Genomic DNA, 15,234 nt, shown 5'->3' with positions numbered 1-15,234 from the left:
TCTCCCCCAACGCTCAATCTCATATCTACAGAGCTTAGTCTGGCGATAGCCCTCCTATTCTATGTAGACTTTCCTTTTTTATGGTCAGTGGTATGGTTATTTCTGCAGACACAACAGAGGCCATCCTTGACTTGTGCTCATTCGTTAGCAGCACTTTGGAGCTGTGTTGGCAGGGTGATAGAAATTGCATACAAAACACTTTGTCAAGAGAACAGATCCTACCCTGCAAACGGCATCCGTGGGAGGGTGGATAATAAGTATGCCATGTGTAAAGCCTTGATGTGTTTACATACGACTAGATTAGAGACAGACCCAATACTTGCCCCTGCGGTTTCTCAAAGAATCCCTGTGGGCTACTTGAGCGATTAGCTACTTTGAGTATTTTTCAGTAGGTGTGTCTAGTGGGACTCTGCAGTGGATCAATAGGAGTTAAGATGATGAACTGTTGGGGAAATGTCTTTATTTATACTGTTTTTTTTTTTATTATTTAAATGTAAGCTCCCCAGTCCTTTTCCATCTAATTGAGTCAGTTTGCTTTGATTAATATCCTTATACCCCCACAAATTTTTTAACATATCATATTACTGCCTTTACTGCATCTGACACTCAGAAGCATGCACACCCAGTCAAGAGAAAAAGAAGCAATTTAGATGTCGGGATGCGCCCACCGCATCCACTTGCAGCTTTAAGACTTCTGTCCCTATCATTTTAGTCACAAAGAGCAAACAGTTGTTTCAAGCACCGTCAGCAGTTAACAGAATGGCCATTATTTATTTGCACCGTAGCCACAGTATTCATCTCAACATGTACTCACCTGGAATCTGTCTTTATTTGGCCTGCCAAGCTCACCTCTCCATGTTTCCTTGGCTGTTTGGCTGGTAATGATACTCACAGCAGCATTCATCCAGCAGCCAGGAGATGGGGTGGAGACACATGGCTTAGCAGGCGGCCACAGCAGCAGCCCGTCATTGCTCACCATCTCCCTTTTGCTCTTTAGAAATATGTCAGCATCACTGCGGTGATTAGCAGTCTGGATGTGCTGTGTCTTTGTCCTTGATTTAATGCCAAATCTCCTAAGTAATAATGACTGCACAGGCTGTGTGTCTGACGAAAAAGGCAAAGGAATCGAAGAGTGGTTCCTCACCTCTCACCATTATAGGTGTACTGGTTCCCAGCAGGGACCTTATGAAGCCGCAGTTTGGTTTTGACATTTTTCTTAATGTTGTTTTTGAAACATGCCAATCTCCTTGATTTAATATGGTGGGCTGTTTTTTGACAAGCCCCGGAGCTTATACACAGAGCATGCCTGTGAGAAGTGACGTGCAGTATGTGTGTACATTCAATATTGATTTCTCTGTGTTAAAATCCATGTTTGCCTATGTGAAATAAACACGTGTAGGCAGACAATTTACAGATTTGTTTTCCACATTATTGACACACAGAGGCCAGAGAGCAATCCTATCATAAGCTGAGCTTGTCTTGAATGGAGCCTTCACACTGATGTAGATTGGTATCTTTCTGGAGCACAAATGGAAGGTGAAGACACTAAATTACATTTTTTGCCATTGCCTCTCACATTTTAATGAGTTCAGCTGAGGTAACCACCCGAGTACATAGGTCTGTCTTCTGCTTCCTGTCTTGTTGCCTGTCTCTTATCGTTTCTATAATGGCACTTTCAGCCTTTGTTATAATGTAACAGCACCAGAAGCATTTGTAATCAGTGATTACACTCTCTCAGGTCGGGACGGCTCACTTCATTTAAAGTTAGAAGTTCCAGAGGACTAATGCAGCTTTGTGAATGCCATTGTTGCAGTCTAGCTACTATAATAACAGTGTAGGGAGAGTCAGAACTGTTATTGGTTCCTTTTTTAACCGAGTCCATTCAGCCTCTCTCTAAGGGATGTCGGGGCGTAGGAGTACATTTGGCTCTGTTCTCAGACTTTTATTGCGATGCTGAGATCTCTCCGGTGTAGGAGAACAAAGGGTCTCCTACAGTAAGCGTACATGGCTGTGGGCTCGGACCAAAATAAAGAGGAATAAAGTCTATATATTTTCTTCTAAATATGGGATCTGTATGGGGACAACTCCCATTTTGTACTGTTGGGGTGCTTTTGAATATTGATGAATAGGGATTGGACTGGCAGAATTCAACATGTCCTATTAATCTAAGACTGGAGAATTGGGGAGGGTGGTGTTTAACGACTTGTACTTGGTGAAGTGCCGTCTCGCATTAAGGGCTAATAACCTCCCTTAGACTCAGCACAGCACCCTCTCTCTCCTCTTCCTCCTCCTCCCCTCCCCTCCATCACCCCAGTTGTATTTATTATGGGCTGCAAGGCCACGGTGATGAGACGATCAATATTTCTGGGATGATGAGGGAGAACTCGTGCAGTCTGTCTCTCTCTCTGTTCCTCCCTTGGCAGTGCTTCAGCAGGTAGAGAGATCAAAGCAGAGAGGACCTCTGAGATGCTGTTGGAGGGGAGACTGATGAAGTCCTCTGTGTTGTGTGTCCTCTAAACACACACACTCCATCACACTGTCCTATGTCCTTGCTATGTCCTGATTACAAAGTTTGACCTGATGTATTTTATCTCGAATGAGAGTTAGTGTTGTCACACTTATTCTGCTGCTGTGTGCACAGATCTCAACATAAATGGCCTCAGTTTAACTTGAAATTCAAAATCTTGTATCCATGGGGAATAATAAGGAGTCCCTTTTGAACACTTCCTTTGGGGCAAAGACGTTATATGGCTCACAACGTTAAAAAATTATACCGGTTCCTAAACAGTACTTTTTTAATACCAATTTTATGAAACAAAAATAAATTACAACATTACATATTAGCACAAATCTTTCAATTTATTTTTCAGCTCCTACTACATGAACCCCTGACGCTGATGAGATTTTCTCCTTAGGCATTTGAATTGGGTATTAGGATGAGGCATTTTATAGATTCTCAATACTTTAGAGGCAATTTGGTCAGTGCCTAAAAAGTATTGAAATCGGTACACAGCCCAATGGATCAAACATGTAGGTACAAATCATCAGGTGCTTTTTTATGGTACTTTAATTTAAGTGTTTCCCCCCATTCTGTGTTGTCATTAAAAAAAAACTTCAAAGCTATCCTCAATGTTGAACATAGAAACAGAGGACTCTCTCCCATAGGTTTATGTTATAGCTATCCGTATGTTGTTGTAGACGGTTCGAAATACTACAATAACCAAGATTTCCGCCGCTATTGCCATGGAGAAGAGGCAAGTCTGAGGCATGAATCAGAGAAGGAGCAAAACGCCGTTACAGCTGAGAACAAAGCACCGCGCCAACCACAAAAGCTGAACATATAACCTTCATGTCGGTTGGATTTAACGCATGTCTTTTAGCTTACATTAAACACAATTAGGTTTAGGTACGGTAGGTGTAGTTCATAAACAGGCAACTGAGTGTATAGTATGACTGGTTGTGGTGGGTGGTGTTTGTAGGTGTTTTCTTGTTGAGCTGTGTGTATTTTTATAAAGGTCCATCGTGGTTTCACTCGCTTGGGCTATACATTTTGTGGCACTGTATGTAGCACTGGTCGATGCTATGAACTTTTAACAACGTAGTCCGTATAGTCTTTGAACTACATTAACATCTGCTAGGTTTTTCGGCTCATGCTACAGGGATCCTAGTGAGCAGGGAGGGACTTGTCAGTGTGACTTTTCTGCATTTCGAAGCCTTTGCCAGCCCTTGGCCGCCAGCAATACATGGCTTTTAGTCCCTAGATTGGATATGGATGGTTTTTCATATATTATCATTTAGCAGGAGCTCGCTGTGCTGGAGTGCCGAAGCAGGATTGTCCACCACACACATTTCTCATTTGCACAAGTATCAGGGAAGGTAAGCTCAGAATGTACAAGATGTACTGTATGTGAGGGTTTCCATGTACAACTTCCACCGGCAGGCTTCCTGTTGATACACGTCTGCAGCAAATGGGAAAGCTGCCTAGCGATAACAGCACCTCCAGGAACGTCAGGATTGCTTTTTCTCAGTGGTTAGTGGCCCTCCGACGGCTGCTGATACATTATAAATCATTTACACAGTCATTTTGGAATGCAATATCCTCCTCTAAATGCTGGCTTTTCTTCTCCATTGTTATTAGAGCAAATACTGCAGTAGGCGCACAAGTCAGTAGGGGACCCTAAGCCACAGAAATTGAAAATTGATCAGGCAGTTTGAGAAGTTGTTGTCACTGGCACCCCTGGATCACCATGGGACTGTTGATTAGCATTTACAGCGCTGTCACTGGAGGTACCTGTACTGCCTGTAGCTACATCCTCCTTTGGCCCTTCTCGTGTTCTTCCAAAAAGAGATCACTTGTAAGATCAAACAAGAAAGATTACATTTAAATTCTACCTCCTTCATATCTGTTTCGAAGGGAGTTGTTGAAATTGCATTTTTATCATGTTTTTATTATATGCCTGTGTATGACTACTGTTGGGTTTTAGCAGTGTTCTTCTGTAGATGGTTACATGTGTTTTCAGTTGAAGTGGTGGTGGTGGGGGGGTATCCACAGATCCTTACTCTGCATATATACATTTCAAAGTTTACCTGAAGCAGATATGAAGGGTTCTGCACTCTGAATTAGACGAATCAAGTGGGTATCTTTTAGAAGAAAAATCCCTCTTGTTTTACAATCCTTCCAATAAACCACTGTCAATTAAAAGTGAAACTGAAGAGGCTTTAACTTTTGACCATACCCACTTGATTTGACTCAATCATACTGCAGAAGCCTCATATTAGCTTTTGATAAACATATACAGTTGTGTTTTTCACAGCCCAAGAACTGGATTTTGTGCCCCATCACTTCCATTTGAAGCTCATGAGGGGCTCTTTTAATCAGTACGAATTGTAAAAACAAGCAAAAACTGCATCAGTGTTTATGTGGGCAACTGGCATTTGTTTTAAGACAGACTTTAAAATAATTTTTTTACCTGTCATTTAACTAGTAATGTAAACTTTGGTCTTTGAAGTAGAGAATAATTACCTGCTGACAGTTGATACCTTTTCTTATTTCACTTGTCCTATTACCATTATTAGGCACATCTTGACAAGTTGCCCAGCAGTTAATTGCAATTTCAAGTCAAAGGCAGGTTCTTGATTACCGTATGTGGATTCATGAGAGCACTGAGAGCTCCGCCGTCTTCATGTGATCTGTTTTATGTCATATCAGAAAGGGACTCCACAAGTCAATAAAAATGAGAGCAAACTGGTGGGCTGTCGGGGAAATGTCATTAATTTTCCTGTCGTCTTCCCTTGCAGTACGGGATAGAAGATCTGACGAGCGGAGAGAGGACGGTGAATAAGGACCTCGCTGCGGAGAGGAGCTGCGCAACAGTGACTGTTTCTCCTCGTCTGTGTCGGGCTCCAGTATCACAGCTGATGACTGTCCCCCAGGTGGCTGGACTGCAGGGCTGAGTGGGAAGTTTTTTGCTGTGGGGGGTTCCCCGGCTTGTATGTTGGTCACTTGCAGTTGCACTCGCTCACAGGGACCATGTGGTTTTCTCCAAGGAGAAGTTGTCTCCCCTCGCAGAACTCGCACGGTGCCCACAGTTGCACTTTCAATTTCAACGTGTCCTTGTGGGTGTTCAGTTTTTGTTGGTGCTTTGTGGCCGTGAGAGGTCAGAACTACCACCCCACTGTGAACACGCAGTATGGGAAACTCCGAGGGGTGAGGGTGCCCCTGCCTAGTGAGATCCTGGGGCCAGTGGACCAGTATCTGGGGGTTCCGTATGCCGCCTCCCCAGTTGGAGAAAAACGCTTCATGCCCCCTGAGCCTCCTTCCTCCTGGTCAGGGATCAAGAACGCCACTCACTTTGCTCCTGTCTGCCCCCAAAATATTCACAACGCTGTGCCAGAGATCATGATGCCTATATGGTTCACCTTCAACCTGGATATAGTTACTACATACATACAGGATCAACACGAGGATTGTCTTTATCTAAACATCTATGTTCCAACTGAGGATGGTGAGTGCGTCGGGTAAACAGGATGAAACCAAACCTCTCCTCCTACTATTCTGGCTCTTCCTCCTTCCCGCTCTGTCTTTCCTCTCAAATGTTGTGTCACCTCTGTACTTTGCGCGGAGCATGACCTGTTGTCTGGCGCATGCTGTGTCTGTGTCCATCATCTCAACCTCCCATCTTGACTTGATCTTTCATTTAGTCTTTTCATCAACTCTCCCCTTCCATGCCACTGTTAGAGGTTCCTCTTTTGATGACTAAATGACTTAATAATTAATATGACTGAATAAGAAAAAGAAAAAAAGAAACAAATCTAATACCTAATACCATACAAGAAACAGATTGGAAATACCTGGTGCACCTTCCTACCCTCACTGTCTTGACTGTTCTGGGGATATTAGCCATTAGTGATTAGTAGCCTGCCTCATAAGTGAATGATCTACTACTGTAGGGTTTGCGAAATATTCGGTCTGGTACACGAGAGGCCTGTGGCATCAGCCTGACCTATGTAAGACCCTTTACTCTCCTTGCACAAAGCTAAAATCAAGAGCAGGTTTTGTGCAAAAAGGTGAACGTAGACTGGGCTCTACCATGACTAAAAATCTCACAAATTTTACATTTCTAGATGCTGACTCTTAAATAGCCAGCATTATTTCACCACTTGAAGGAGACCCACACAGGAAAAAAATGAAGGGCTTGAGATGTTAAGAGCTCTAATAATTAAATGGGCAATGCCAAATCACTTTTCAAATTACAATGTGAACTGCAACTCTTCAGATAATCTAGCCTTTCTGCCTGCTGTGTGGCTGTAATGGGTCTTAAATAGAAGTGCATGTGAATATGGGCTTCCTGTGTCCCAGAATGCAGCAAATTCATTCCACCATTTTGGAATATTTCTGCAGCGACACCCCAGTTACTTTCTCAACAGGTCCTCTGTTGTTGTTCTTGTTGTTGATGATGATGATGACCGGGAAGGGGAGGGGGGGGAAGAGGGTGAAGATGGGGCTCTGATTCAGTCTGAGTTGTTGCATGTCACGTGCAATCTTTTCCCAGATCTCGCTGTTATTTTGTAGTTTTTCCATTCATTTTACAGTCAAAAGAATATCCAAGGAATGTGCCAGGAAACCCAACAAGAAAATGTGTAGAAAAGGAGGTATGTAAAAAAAAAAAGGAAAAAAGAAAGAAAGAAAGCCAACACGGAACGAAAGAGAGGAATTGAAAGAGTGAAAGAGAGAGGAGAGTGATGGGTGCATCCTTCCCAAGCCGCCAATATCACCACCTATCAACTCCCACATCAAAGTGATAATTGGGATGAACGTGGGACTTGTGACTCAGATCAACCTTGACGTGTGTATGTGTGTGGTGTGTGTGTGTGTGTGTGTGTGTGTGTGTGTGTGTGTGTGTGTGTGTGTTGTGTGTAAGTGTGTGTGTGTGTAAATGTGGTTTACTATGAGAAATATGTGAAAATGCAGGTCCCTAAATTAATAAATAATGACCCTTTGGCAAGCAAGTGTTCATGATGTCCAAGAATAACGTGTGTGTATATATATATATATAAAATATATATACAATTCTTATATACACTGTATGTATATATATATGTGTATATATAGAATTGTATGGATTGTTCATGTTTAAAGTGTAATACTCAATTTCAATTTATATACAACTGTAGATTAAATCAGAGGCACGAGTGCTGCTTTGATATAGTAGATGATAAAATTTGACTTGGTATGCAAAGAACTTTATTCATGTTTCAGACGGCTCTGACAGCACTTAAGACACCAGCTTATTGGAAGTATTTGTCAAACATGACACCTGAAAGCGTCAGTGCCTCAGCCGTTGATTAAATTTACAATAAAAAGTGGAGGGCCACCGCTCTCTTAAATTTATGATTCACAATTGTTCAAATAGGGGGTGTTTTGTTCATCCATCCATGTGGCAAGTGTGCAAACACACAGCCACGAGGAAACAGAGTCAAATTTCATTAGCAACAGCTAAAATCTTACTGTTGGTAACAACAGAGGGCTCATTTTCTAAGCCTGCCTGAAGGCACTAGAGGACCTTACGAGTAGCCTTAAGACTGTGATCATGAGCATATCTCACTCCACAGTCAAGATCCAGTTTCAGCTGGGAAACCTCTACTGCTGATTTCCATGGAGGCAGCTATTGGCCTCACTCTCTGTGCTCGTACATTCTGCTTTGCTAAACCAATTTTGTTAGAGACAGACTGGCCCTTCAGGCACTTCTGCTTCTGAATTAGTCCCAGTTGTGGAATACACACAGAAATGTCTCTTTAATATTCCCCTTCCACTTGGAATTTTTCAATTATCTTCCTCATGTTTGGTAATAATAACATGGTTTATCATAAGTTTCATGTGTTGGTTTTGTGACACATTATTTTGCAGAAAGATGATTGTTGCAGAGTTCCTCTGTTGCTATGCAAAGGTTGTAATTTTCTGTTTTCATTTATTTCAATTGCTCTTTTAAACTGCTTCTACTTATCTTGGCTTATGTTGAATTAGCAGTGCAAACGAAGCATAATTTATCCGTCTTAGGCAGTGTAGAAAGCAAGCTCTGAAGCATCCTTTGGTTTTGATTAAATGTTTCCAACAAGTTAAATTCAGTGTAGGAAAAGGTTTAACAGTTACTCATCTATTTAAATTTGTGTCATTTCAATGGTTAAATATCTACCATAAAAAATGGTAATAATAATAATAGGGGTGTATGGTTTTGTTTTAAAGTTTTGCAATGCTTTCAATTGAGACCTGTGTAATGCAGTAGAGTCCTACACACCGTGCATATTCAGAACTAATTACACCTAAGAACACTACCAACTTTGCAATCGGTATGTCTATGAATGTGCTTCCTTTGGGGAAAGAGTGATTCATTTTAAAAAAGTACGGCATTTTACTCTTGATGAAATGGTTGTAATTGTTGCCAAGCAACAGTATGCAGTTGTGAAAGGAGCAGAGTCAATGGTCCTCTTACCTAGCAAGAAGCACCTCTGTTGCTTATATGCCTGTGATGCTTATCAAGTGAGAAATATACCTTAAAACCTAGTAAAATGCATAACATGTGATCTGAGTTATACCCTTTTCCCACTAAAATTAGGGTGTATATTTAGGTTTTTTAAACGTGCAGTGAACCTGCTAAAAATAGACGATAGACCCCTTTCCCATAGCCAGTAGACGAGTGTGCCTGTGTGTTTTTTACTGTATCATGTTCAATGTCATAAAACAGGGTTAGTAAACAGTAAAAGCAGCATGGTTGAAAATGATTCAGTCTCTCTTTCAAACTTGGTGCAGACAATTGTGGAAAGATGTCTGAGCTCCGCTTGGGTGGAGACAGATGGAATTTGTGGTTTAGATGACAGAAGCTACAAATGGAGGTGGTGGGCGTCATTTCATCGCGCTGGAAAAGAGCCGTGAATTAGCGTGTCCATCTGGGTGTCATGTTTCCATCACTGCCGATTGGATCCAAAGCCGATACATACCTGTACCTACTGAGTCATTTGTCCTGAAAATGAATGCAGATTTGAACCTTTCCCACTAAAGACAAAAGCCAGATGTTAGTGGGTGTTGGGGGTTCTTTTGGCCAATGGGAAAGGGGCTCAAGAGTCTTCTGTCTTATGACAAGAGACTAGTATGTGATGCTTTCTACAGTGTTTAGCTTGTGTAAAAGTTGAACACAATTGTAAGTGAGTAAGAGCAGTGGTGGTAGGAATGTATATGTGGATTTCTGTTTTTAAAAAATAATTCTCATTTTACAAGAGATTGGGAATTATTGAGAAAGTATGCCCTATAGATCATACTGCAATGTGAAAATAAATCACTGTATGCGCCGATATCAAAGATGTGGCTCATTATCCTCCATTAAACTGGAGGAAGGCCCTTTAACTGAACATTAGTGCCTTGACAAAAGATCAGAGACAGGCTCATTTAAAAAATAATGGAAGGCTCAAGACAAAATAATAGCACATGCTCCTGTTTTCAGAATGGTTGGTCGTGATTCAGAGCTAGATTGTTGTGCGGCTAATTTTGGCTGTACAAAATCAACAGAGCATTGGTCTTTGTTCAGAAACAAATTGGTGTTTACACTGACTGAAATGCAATTTAGAGAGCGTCCGTCCCTTCTTTTACTAGAGTAGTGCAGCACTTGTCCAAGCAGGTAGTCCATTGTCCAAGATCAGCACCGTATAGCCCACTGCTCTCTCTAAAGTGGCCTTATAGTGTGCACACAGGGCACAGACAGAGCAGCAGATATCGGAGCCTTGGTTATAGCACTTGGTCATTTTCTCTTCTCAGACTCTCTGAGAGTGAATGGAGTTAAGGGTAATGATGTGCAAGGACACAGCTAAGCACTATTCAGCCTCAGAGTGCTAGATTGGCTTGAGATGAGTCAATTTTTGCGAGGACAAACCCTGATGAGGTCAACCTTTTATCTTTAAAAGAGGTGTATATTTTTAAATTGATTGTCAAACTTTAAAAGAGATCTGTAAAATCATCCTTTTGATAAGATCCTCATTGAGGCAGAGTTCTGGTGACAAGGTGTGCTGCAAGCTTCCTGTTTATACAATGTGTGTTTTACAGCACGTCTCTTTCACCGCTTGTAACCCACTTGTAAAAAATGTCCTCAGAGTCCTTTACAATGGTCTCTGAATAACAAATCTTCTTACAGACACTCTGAGATCAACCTTCCTTCCTAAATTCATCCCTCATCATGAGTCATTTGATATAAGTGCAGTGAAATCTGTTGTACGTTTTGGCTTGTTTTGGACCACTCAACTATCATTCTTATGCAGCCCTCACAGGCAGCAGGCTGCCATGTGTTACGCAGCCCGGTGCCAGTACTGAAAAGCCCGATCAGTTGCCAAACCTGTAGATTAACTACCCCAGCAGAAACATTTTTTCCTCTAACCAGATGACCTCCAGATGCTGGAGAGCTGTGAAAACCGCAAAAGAGACCCAATCCTGGTTAGACTGCGTCTGGGCCATGACAGACAGTAACACGCCACGGTAATCCTATTGGTTGGCCAACTCAACACTGTCTCGGGGAAGGAGGGGCTGCTCCCTGAGTGCTTGCTGAGGAAATCTGTACGCCAACCAGACAGCACAAAAACCTTCCAAAAAGACAGGAACAAATATTGGCTTGTGTGATTTGAAAACATGGTAGATGTCAGCTTTTGTTTACTTTCACTTCATCATCTGTGATCATCTATCGAGGACAGTTGATGACCCCAGCGAGTGAAGCTGTAAAACCAGCTAGAGGCAGATCCAGCCACACTGACTTGAGATGCAAGACGTGACCTTAGCAGGAAGTCCCTATTCAGAAGCCTCCTGCTGCTGTGCTGCCCAGCTTCCCCAGTCAATCCAAAGCTCAAAATTCACTCTGTTCTGTTCTTTGTTTATCCCAAACTAAAAAGGGAGGAAGGACACAGCCTGTGGAGTCTTGAAGCCCTGTTAAAGAGGAAAACACAATTTTTTGTTTTTTTTCTTGGCTCTGATTAGTTGGTATCTCTGATTACTTAGATCAAGGCCCCTGAACCCTTTAAATTTCTCCTTTAAGTGGACTTAAAGGTGCTCTAAGCAATGTCACGCGTTTTTGGGACTACGAAATTTGTTGTCACAAACAGCAAACATCTCATCACTATCCGCTAGCTGCCTGTCCCCAGAACAAACTGTAAAAAATGCAGCCTCTGTAGATAGCCCTGGCTCCACAAACCACAACAAAAACAAACTGTGCCAACCCGCACCACGAACCATAACAAACAGTGTTCCAGCCTATAACCGACAAAAAGGAGTTGGTTGAGCTATCACCGCAGCAGCATTAGCATGTAGGCTACTTCCACGAAATGCGTTCATGACTCAACCAATTGCTTTTTGTCGGTTATTGGCTGGAACACTGTAGTCCAGTGCTGAAAAATGAAGCCGACACAGAAGTACCAAAACATTCTTGAATGGTCTCTTGAGGCTGGCTCTAAAAGCCAGTCAATCCCCATAGACACCCTAGAAAAAAAGAATTACGTTTTACAGCCTGGCTGCAAGGATGGTTTTGTTTTTTATAGCTAAGTTCACCCTTCAGAACAACTGTATGAGTGTTGAATTATTTTATAATTCACGCATTAAAATTACATAAAGTCTTAAAGTTCTCCATAATTAAGGGTGTGCCGCTTAAATGACATGTGGGTGCCATCACAGGAGACTGTAGGCTTGATTCGGCCCACCTCAGCCCCATCCACGCTTCATTTCTTTGCCCATGTCTGGATTAGCCGACGCCAGGCACTGCCAAGATGGTACCGCCTGGAGCCGCAGGGAGCCACCCACTTTGGACCTCAATTTGGCTCTTAAGAAACCTATGGGTGACGTCACAGAGACTATGTCCACATTTTTATAAAGCCAAGGGTTTTTATGGCTGTGCTATAAAATGCATTGTTTCATATACATTCTTCTGCAATGGATTGTGGCATTAGTATTTGGCATGGGGGTTAAAGGTGCCCTATGGAGTTGTCTTGTAAACAAACAAAAGTTATGTATACATTTAGTAATTCTCACCAAAACGCATTGCTTGGATCTTTGAGGTTCAACGCAATATTTGAGTACATTTCTTGGTGTGCTACTGCCAACAACTGTGTTGACTGCTACATACCTTAGCATTGTTCTGACTTTCAAAGGCTTTGAATGAATCTAAAATCAGTAATAATGCATTTATCTGTAGTGCAGCAGTTACTTAAATAACTGTTTAGTTTTTTAGAAGATTAAGAAGCCTGAAGCCTATTAAGTCTAGATTGCTTTGTTTTTTAAGGTATTTGTGCAGCCTCGTCTTTTTTTCTAATATAGGGAATAAATGGTTCATTAGGTGTCTAGAACAGATGTAAGAGACCCCAGTTAGTGAGGCTGCCACCACACTCCGAAGCCTGTGGTCTCTGTTAAACATGTCTCTTTCCATTATCGAGCTGTAGACAGGAAGAAAGACAACTTGGCTTGTTTTGTTTTTTTATTTTATTTTGGGAACAGCTGAAGCACAGTGTGAGTTTTGGCTGTCCTTTACTGCAGGATTACAGCCTCCTTAACCTTTCAGCTGCATTCTCCATCATTCTCTCTTATGTGTCCCTCCCAAGCTGTTCCTTAACCTCTACACTGGGAAAGGATTGAGAGAGATGGAGTGAGAGTGAGAGACTGAGTGAGACAGAGACACAGAGAGCAGAGAGACAGGGGATAGACAGATCTGGGCACTCTGAAAGAGAAATATAGCCACCTGAGGATTAGAGACTGAATATAACTGCTCTAAATTGTCAAGGCTGCAACATTTCACATTTCACTAAGTCCCTTTCCACATTCTGACCTTTCTGATATTTAACTCTAAGGCCCATCTATTGTCAGCGAACCTTTTTCCACCAAAGGCAAGGCAGTTAACATTTAGCCCTTCCACGATGTATTGAGTGAATTCTGGATTCATTCAAGAAGTCTCTAGAGGATGAGAGCAGTCTATATCTGTATGTCTGTATGTATGTGAGTGTGTGTGCATGCTTGGAAACTAAACTGTCTTTTGTTTGCAATGCAATCCTGCTCAAATGTTATATTCCAATTGCCTTCATGTAACAAGTAAGCCCATTAACCATATTTGAACCTAATTTGATAAATGCGACAGGTTTCTAATTTACTTGTCAAGGAACATGAATAAAAGCTGTTATTAGAGATGCCGCCAGTTCTAAAGAGATGCAAATGTCGACTCCTAAAGGCTGGCTATGCAAAGAAACTTGTAGTTTTATTTCACTGTCACGGTCTTTTGCTGCGGCATCACTTTAAAAAAGCAAGGTCAAATATAGGCTTGCTTGCTGAGTCACTGCAGATGTCACATGTTTGCAGCTCCTATTATAGATCCAGCATTTGACACACACAGGCTCACAGACAACACAATTCAAAGTGACAGAGTTTCCCTGTCGACACCTGCCATCCAATCTATGCCTGTCTGAAGCACTATCACTCAATAGCATCACTGTTTTACCATGTCAACGGCTCAGTGAATGCTGGAGTAACGGCAATCACTAACAAGCCATAAAGAAGCTTGTTTCAGCAGGTGAAGCATCTTTGTTTGAAAGATTTTTGTAGGCTCCCTTGAAGCCTACACGATAGAGATATGACATTTCAGGGCTTAATGGGGAGTCACTTCCTACACAAGGAAGATGCTCCTCACTGACCTGGTGCTGCAGTGAAATCTGTTCAGCTTTAAACTGCCATACCTGACTAACTCTGATACTAAGGCCATTTTTAGACTGACTAGCACTTGAAACAACGCAGGCACCTTTTTCACTTCAATTGAGATCACTCTGTTGGCAGCGCAGAGGGCTTCAGAAGTATACGGTCTGAAAAAGTGGAGTCTGGCGAGTCTGGCTCCACTTTTGCTGCAATGATATCCGACACTAAAGCTGCATTGGCCAATCAAATATGTGCAAAGGCACATTCCAGTTAGTACTTAGCAACGTGAATATTTCTGCTCATTCTCTGGCAATTGTTTCAATGAACATTCCATAGTTGTAAAATCCAGTCTCATAGCTGTAATTTGGCGTCTGATAATGAACTGATAAATGATGGTATTTTATGGAAACAACACACCCCCATCACTGCAGACCCTTGCCTTCTATTAAGCAGGGTTGTTTTTGAATTATTGAAGTGGACGTGCTAAAAAACTCCAGACTAATTGAACAATATGAACATTGCTATCATTTGGCTTGATTGCTATTAAGTAAAGGGAACACATGCACAGAAAGTCTTTTATACTGTATGTTAATGGATTATACATTTTAATAAATAATAAGAAAATAATTGTTATAATATAATATTATTTTTATTATTTTTATTTTAGGACATATTTTATACTGTATGTTGTTAATGGATTATACATTTTGATTACATTAACCAATGTCTGAACAGGATGCGGCTGTCACATTACCCATTGCTATGGCTTATACAATTTAAAAGCACTACCTTCCATCACAACTTCCACAACTGGCTGTACAGTAATATCAGTCCAAGAACCTGATACTGCCAGACAGGATGAAACAGAAGAAGTTGTAGTAGTCATATGATAATGTTTGCCTGGCTAAAGCTCATATATTGTAGCTGCCTTTACAAACTGTATAATTCTACAAATCATTAGACTGAACAAGGTCACCGCACAGACTGTGGAATCAACGCATTTAAAAAGCTTCTCCACTTTTAGAGCTTGATTGTAC

At 41.6% G+C, this 15,234-nt stretch overlaps 1 protein-coding gene across 2 annotated transcripts in view; it reads left to right on the top strand.

Moving 5' to 3' along the window:
* Positions 1-15,234, top strand: part of LOC116696624 (neuroligin-3) — a 132,148-nt gene that overhangs the window by 20,977 nt on the left and 95,937 nt on the right. Inside the window, exons 2-3 of one of the 2 annotated variants that reach the window (XM_032527711.1) lie at positions 5,299-6,005; positions 7,093-7,152. In XM_032527711.1, the coding sequence (XP_032383602.1) occupies positions 5,531-6,005; positions 7,093-7,152 (535 nt within the window). In that variant the 5' untranslated portion in view covers positions 5,299-5,530. The remainder of the gene's footprint in view (positions 1-5,298; positions 6,006-7,092; positions 7,153-15,234) is intronic. The other variant, XM_032527712.1, reaches the window with a different exon arrangement.

This window comes from Etheostoma spectabile, chromosome 10 (assembly GCF_008692095.1).
Source record: "Etheostoma spectabile isolate EspeVRDwgs_2016 chromosome 10, UIUC_Espe_1.0, whole genome shotgun sequence".
NCBI classification, from domain to species: domain Eukaryota; kingdom Metazoa; phylum Chordata; class Actinopteri; order Perciformes; family Percidae; genus Etheostoma; species Etheostoma spectabile.
This window is presented reverse-complemented; position numbering and strand designations above follow the sequence as displayed.